The sequence below is a fragment of the Trachinotus anak genome, unplaced genomic scaffold (assembly GCF_046630095.1).
Source record: "Trachinotus anak isolate AG129_WGS33_773 ecotype Australia unplaced genomic scaffold, CSIRO_AGI_Tana_v1 ptg000018l, whole genome shotgun sequence".
NCBI lineage: Eukaryota > Metazoa > Chordata > Actinopteri > Carangiformes > Carangidae > Trachinotus > Trachinotus anak.
Window position 1 is genome coordinate 2,946,129 of NW_027273869.1, and position 6,187 is coordinate 2,952,315.

At 41.6% G+C, this 6,187-nt stretch overlaps 1 protein-coding gene across 3 annotated transcripts; it reads left to right on the forward strand.

Moving 5' to 3' along the window:
• Positions 1–838: 838 nt before the first annotated feature.
• cbll1 (Cbl proto-oncogene-like 1, E3 ubiquitin protein ligase) lies at positions 839–5,450 on the forward strand. Of its 3 annotated transcripts, none has more exons than XM_071501904.1 (6): positions 839–990; positions 1,871–2,017; positions 3,284–3,390; positions 3,642–3,725; positions 3,813–3,886; positions 4,113–5,450. In XM_071501904.1, exons 1-6 carry the CDS (start codon positions 978–980, stop codon positions 5,134–5,136), a joined length of 1,449 nt encoding a protein of 482 aa, XP_071358005.1. In that variant the 5' UTR covers positions 839–977; the 3' UTR covers positions 5,137–5,450. The 3 variants fall into 3 exon arrangements, with proteins under 3 accessions (XP_071358005.1, XP_071358002.1, XP_071358004.1); XM_071501901.1 differs by having other exon boundaries at positions 840–990; positions 1,871–2,035; XM_071501903.1 differs by having other exon boundaries at positions 966–1,006; positions 1,871–2,035.
• The last annotated feature ends 737 nt before the right edge of the window (positions 5,451–6,187 follow it).

Consider the following 6,187-nt stretch of genomic DNA (forward strand, 5'->3'; position numbering starts at 1 on the left):
ACTTTGTGAATCCCAAAAAACAAATAAATAAATATATAAATAACACTCAATTTGAAGTTTTTAATAATGCACAACTTGAAATGAGCTTTTGTAAATTGTGAAGAGTGAAGTTCAGACTTGCTAAATTCAGATAGATGGCTTTCAATATAAAATACCGCTGCCACTGATACATTTCAGCAGCGATTACATTGGACAGAAACTCCTCTCAATCATAAAACTGCAAAAAAGTGATGTGTTACGTGAGATAAGGTAAGACAAAAAGAATTAATTAGCAACACTGGAATCAGTCAATTCACCTAACTGATTAGGAACTAAGCTATTAAATATTTACACTCAGTCGCCAGTTTAGTTTAACAGTCTATTAGAAGTGTTCAGTATCATGTTTTTTGTTGAAAGTGTTTTAGAGAGGTTGATTCAACTTTATGGTCATTTTGGAGGATGATGCAGTCGCATTGTGTTGTGTTGATGTTTCTAATATTAGTGTACACTCATTAATTAAAGTGAACATGGTGGACAAAATATTAGAAACTCTTCTAGGCGTAAGGCAATACAGTTCAACTGCACCACAAACTACAGGCTCCAAAACAAAAGTACAATTGAATAAAAACCTCTTTAAAAACAGTTTCAACCAAATCTGAATAGCATAACCTTCAAATAGATAGCATTTATTGCAGGGGTGATACATTTAACTGGCTTCAATTTAGCTAAACTGGCAACTGTAGTGTCAGCAGTGAATCATAGACATTATGCTTGAGTCTGTACAAATTTGCGAGCTTGCCTCCGTGTTGGACATTTTATCCTTCAACATTTCGTTTTCATTACCTTAACGTAATATTTCCCCTCAGTCTGTAGCTCACACCTTTCTTGCCTTTTAGCCCTCTAATATTCTTTCCTTCCTCACTCCTTTCCTTCCCTCTCCTTTCACCTCCTCTCCTCGCCGTTTTGTCCCACAATGCATTGTGCTCACTCGTTGGATCATGGACCAAAGCGGTAAGGAAAATGCCTAGTAAGGCCGACCTTAGCAAACTTCTTTTACGTGATAAATGTTTAAATGCAGTTATAATTGCTGTTATAACAGCTCGTCAGATAACGGCACATCATCCTCGCAGTGTACGGCTTTGCAGCGGCACCCCGTTATTTACCAGAGCTGCGTTAAAGCTAGCATGGTCCAGGCTAGCTAAAAGTGGCTAGCGATAGAGTAAAGCTAAATCACTTCTGTTCACCTAAAGTTAACGTTGAGTCTTTAACGAACCTCAAGGGCCACGTATAATGTAGCAACTAAGTTAACGCAGTTACGATATTGAAAGCGGAACGATGCGTTTTTTCGCATGTTAGTAGGCGTAACCGCAAGCTGCTATTGAGTTGGGGCGCGAATGCTACCTGACCGATGTTAGCATGATGCTAACTAAGCTAGCTAAGATGTTGCGATGGCTATTATAACTGGGAGTATGTCTTCGTAATATTTGCTGAAATGTATGAGCCCTTCTTCCTGGCTTCTTGCATGTATTCCGAAAGCCAGAGCGTTAAGGTCATACTGGATGAATTTCGATTTGCTCATATAAACCTTGCTGGTTATTCTAAGTTACAAGAAAGAGCTTTATTGGTCTGTAATGTCATCCTAACCCTTGTGGATAAGCAGGGCCACTAATATACGCCCTGTCACAGTGCACTTGCACATCTTGACTTTGAGCTAATTTTCCTTAAAGCCAATTCTAATACTGTCTCCATATGGGTTAGGTTCCATTTGATTCGTTTTCATACAAATGTAGTAAGAAATAATTAAATGAGTGTGATTTCTTTTCACTAGTCATTCAGTTCTGTACTTAACAAATACAATACAAAATAAGTGTAACTCTACCTTTTTTCTCAGACAATGATCTTCAAGGAAGCGATGGCTCTGGGAATTTGGGTGGCCCAGATGTACGAAGACGAATCCCCATCAAACTCATATCCAAACAGCCCATAAGGAGCAAACCTCAGCCACGCGTACAGAGACCCAGCAGCAGGCCATCTAAAAGTGAGGCTGGAGAAGATGGTAGGCACATGTTGCAGTCCATCATGCCTCCTAGCACTTCATTTTGGGGGGGGGGGGGGGCGGGCATTGTGCATATATTAAAATTTTACAGTTGTTTCATGCAGGCAATAGAAAAATCAAAGCATGATGAATAAGACAGGTGTCACATGTTAAAAGTCCTAATAGCTTCATAGGAATCACAGACAGCAGGGACAGTTTGTTGTAGATGATGAAATTTGCTGATATTGACAGGCATTGATTAACCCTGGAAGTGATATTGGAGGCAAAAGCTAAGTAGCTTAAGTAGTGTTGTTGGTGTTTTTCAGTCAGTGCTGGTGAGGGTCAAAAGTTTGACCTCATATCCTCTTTGCCATTGCAGTTTCTCTGTTCTGCCATAAGTCATTAGGATGTTCAGACTCAGCTCTTGCAAAATTACAGAATTTTGTCCATGTCTGTTGTACCAGAAATGAATACGACAAGGAGAATTTTAGCATTCCTTGTTTTACTTGGGATTCATTTACCTGGTGATCAGGAGGGATCGTTATGTAATTCATTACAAAAAATAAAAGTACAAATAATTGTTCATACTGTAGCATTTTTTGGTATTGATCAGTATGTGGCAACATCATATAGTTTAAATCTTTACCACCAGAGGGTGCCACGAAATTACCCATGGTGACCATAATGGACCATAGACAGCAATTCAGGCTATCAAGAGCACAGGGGATCTTACACAGTATGATACACTCTTCAGTTGTTATGTTTAGTTCAGCAAATATTGAGCATGATGAAGTTATTACTTAAACTTCGATTGGTTTGTTATTACTTAAAAGAGAAACCAGACGGCCTTGTTTTCCTGTAACACACCTAAACGCCTGTTAAGTCAGTTTGACATGTGATCTTATAAAAAGAATGTTTTTATAAACCTCAGAAACATTAAGATTGTTAAGTAATTTTAAAATGCAGTTCAAGTCAGTATTTTAATGTTCAGGTTCAATTCTGTTTTTTTCTTTATTTTACTTTACATTGTCAGGATGGCATGAAGAGATTTTTGAGATGCTCAAAAATGCTCAACTGTTTTATTTGTTGATATTTTAGAGATATCCGTAATTATCAACAAACTGACATTTGGTCTCAGACCTATAAAGAACCCGGTACTATTTTAGGGACATTTAAGTTTCACTCCAGTTTAATTTAACATTTAAGGCCATTCTTTTTTCTTTTCTTTTTTTTGCATTCTGTCAATAATACTTTTCTTGTGTTTTACAGACAACTTTGGCTTCAAGCAAGACGACAGGTTTGATTGTGGTGCCAAAGCTGGTGATGTGTTTGCAAGTCAAAGGAGATTTCCCCAGCCACTGTTTTGGGACTATAAGGTACATTCCACAGGCCAAAAGAAGAGACTCGACATACTTGTCAGTATTTTTAGACAGATATAATTACAGACGCTTTCATTACTATTGCCTGACTGTAAGCGATGATGCACCTCCAGAGGGTGAGGAAAATTGTCCTTATGTTAGACTGGTTTAAACAGTTAATCTTCCAGTTTTACTCTGTGGTGTAGAGAATGCTCAGAAACTTATAATAAATTATTTGTGATTCTAACTTATTGCTTCTTTTCCAACAGTTACATTTGATTGGAGAAAGGGATGAAGTCCCAATTCATTTCTGTGACAAGTGTGGTCTGCCGATCCAGCTGTACGGACGGATGGTATGTGTTATGTTAATTTGATCATTGTCTTTTTTTTTTTTTTTGGGAAACTGCTGATGTCTAACCTTTGCCCTCTTAACTCCTCAGATCCCCTGCAAACATGTTTTCTGTTATGACTGTGCTTTGCTTCATGAGAAGAAAGGAGAGAAGATGTGCCCAGGGTGAGACATTTGTCTTTCTGTTGTGGTGAACATTGGAATTTCTTGAAGTTTTAAGATTCTTAATCAAATTCATTGTTATTAAAAAAAAAAAAAAAAAAAAACAGACCAAACCTGCTGTTGCAACCTTTAGCTCAAAGGCATGTGTATCATTTAAGATTGTAGCTCCTCAGGTGTGTTAGTTATTCTCCTGCTCTCTGTCTCTTACACTTTGTCCGTGTGTGTCCAGCCTCACCCTCTACAACTGCACAGACCCGGTGCAGCGCATCGAGCAGTGCCAGCGTGGTTCGCTCTACATGTGCAGTGTTGTGCCCGGATGCAAGCGTACCTACCTGTCCCAGCGTGACCTGCAGGCCCACGTCAACCATCGCCACCTGAGGGCAGCCAAGTCTTCTGCAGGCCGCCAGGAGCCTGTGCACCTGCCCCCTTCATCCGAGGTCCCTGAGCGTTTCCGTGTGCCTCCGCCTCACCTACCCAAGAACCATGTTCACCTCCCCAACCCACTCCAGCATGGCAGTCATGACCCCTACAGTCAGCCGCCGCCGCCCAGTGCCCACGAAGCTCCGCCTCCAACATCTGCCCTCGGTCCTGAGACATTCCGCATCGCCACGGTAACAACCCGTAAACATAGCAATCTCATCACCGTGCCCATCCAAGATGACTCCTCCTCTTCCTCTCGTGAGCCCCATTCTGGTGGGCCAGGCCCCGGTCAGCCCCCCCACCACCACCCTGGGGACTATCCTGGCCAGCCACCTGTCGTGTCCCACTCTCACCACATGATGGCACCACCGCAGCAGCACTTTGGCCCCCCACCTCCCCCTCCTCCTCCTCCTATTAGCCACCCAATGCAGCATCCTCCTCAAGGCTCTGGGACACCACACATGGTGTACAACCAGGCCCCACCTCCCCCCATGTCCACAGCCCCTCCACCAATCACTCCACCACCTGGGCACATTATGGGCCAAATGCCCCCCTATATGAACCACCCGCCCCCAGGACCTCCACCACAACACAGTGGCCCCCCTGTCAATGCCCCCCCACCTCATCACTACAACCCCAACTCCATGCAGCAGTTCCCTGAAGACCAGGGCACCCTCAGTCCCCCGTTTAACCAGCCAGGAGGGCTCAGTCCTGGGATGTGGCCTGCTCCGAGAGGGCCCCCACCTCCACGAATGCAGGGTCCTCCTCCTCAGGGCCAGATGCCTGGACCACATCACCCAGATCAGGGCCGCTACCGGCCTTACTATCAGTAAACTGCCAACTGAATGAATGGACAACAGTCTGCGTCATTCTGTTCCACACCACTTGTCTGAATAATGTGATAGTAAACCTCAGGGTTAAAGGATGTAGAAATTTCATTTTGATAAAACTGCCCAGAAGCAAGTGTGTATGTGGTACACATTAGTTAACTATACTGAACATCCCACTGAACATACTACAGACCTGGAGAAGAGCAAGAATGTCCCTTTTTTAAAAGCTTATATTTCTGTATATATGTCAGCAAATCCATGCATATATACTGTACAATGAAAGATGTTAACTATGTGTCAATAAATTTTTAACAGTAGATTTCTATCTCATCTTTGTTTTGTTCTAACACCAGTTTACATTTAACATCGTGACCTGTCCAAGAAGACGTTAAGTGTTGATGATTTAGTGTCAAGTGGAGGTGAAACAGTACGTGGAACTTGCATCTTTTGAAAACTAGTATGAAGATTTGGGAAAAGCCAAATGTGGGTCTTCAAGGCAATCTTCAAGTTATTTTGTCAGTCTCCTGGCTATGCCTGCTGGTAGTCCAAAGCAGTGGTTTCACACATTTTGTACTTGCAGATTGGATGCATATATCTGCAGTTTTTGACCACTCAGATTGTTATTGAGGGTGGATAGAAGATAAGATAGTAATTTGCAAACTATCTAGTAAACTGCAAGAAAAAATTTAAGTTTACATGAAGTCGGACAGACAAGAAACTTATTTTGTTCATGCTTTCCTACTGTGTCTGGAAACCTGTGTGGTAGGGAACTGCTGTTTAGTTTAGTTGTCTCTGAATTTTAATAGTAATGCCTTTTTTTCTGAACATCAGAAAATGACTTGGCATGGTTGGTTCTAAAATATGCAGGCACGTTTTCATTCTGTCTGATGCAGAGGGTCAGTTTATGTCCTGTCCTGACATTAATTAGCTGAAATATAAGCAGCTTTCTTCTTTTTTTGAGTTGGATTTGTCCTGGTTTATAAATTTAATGCAGTGTTTTGAAAAGCTTACATCCTGTTAAATACCCCTGGTTATACAACAAAACACATTTGGA

What these genes read in the sequence shown, in the direction of transcription:
- cbll1 (XM_071501901.1), top strand. An exon ending in TCCAGCTGTACGGACGGATG is followed by an intron (nt 3,726 to 3,812) that starts GTATGTGTTATG and finishes TTAACTCCTCAG; the next exon opens with ATCCCCTGCAAACATGTTTT. An exon ending in GGAGAGAAGATGTGCCCAGG is followed by an intron (nt 3,887 to 4,112) that starts GTGAGACATTTG and finishes GTGTGTGTCCAG; the next exon opens with CCTCACCCTCTACAACTGCA.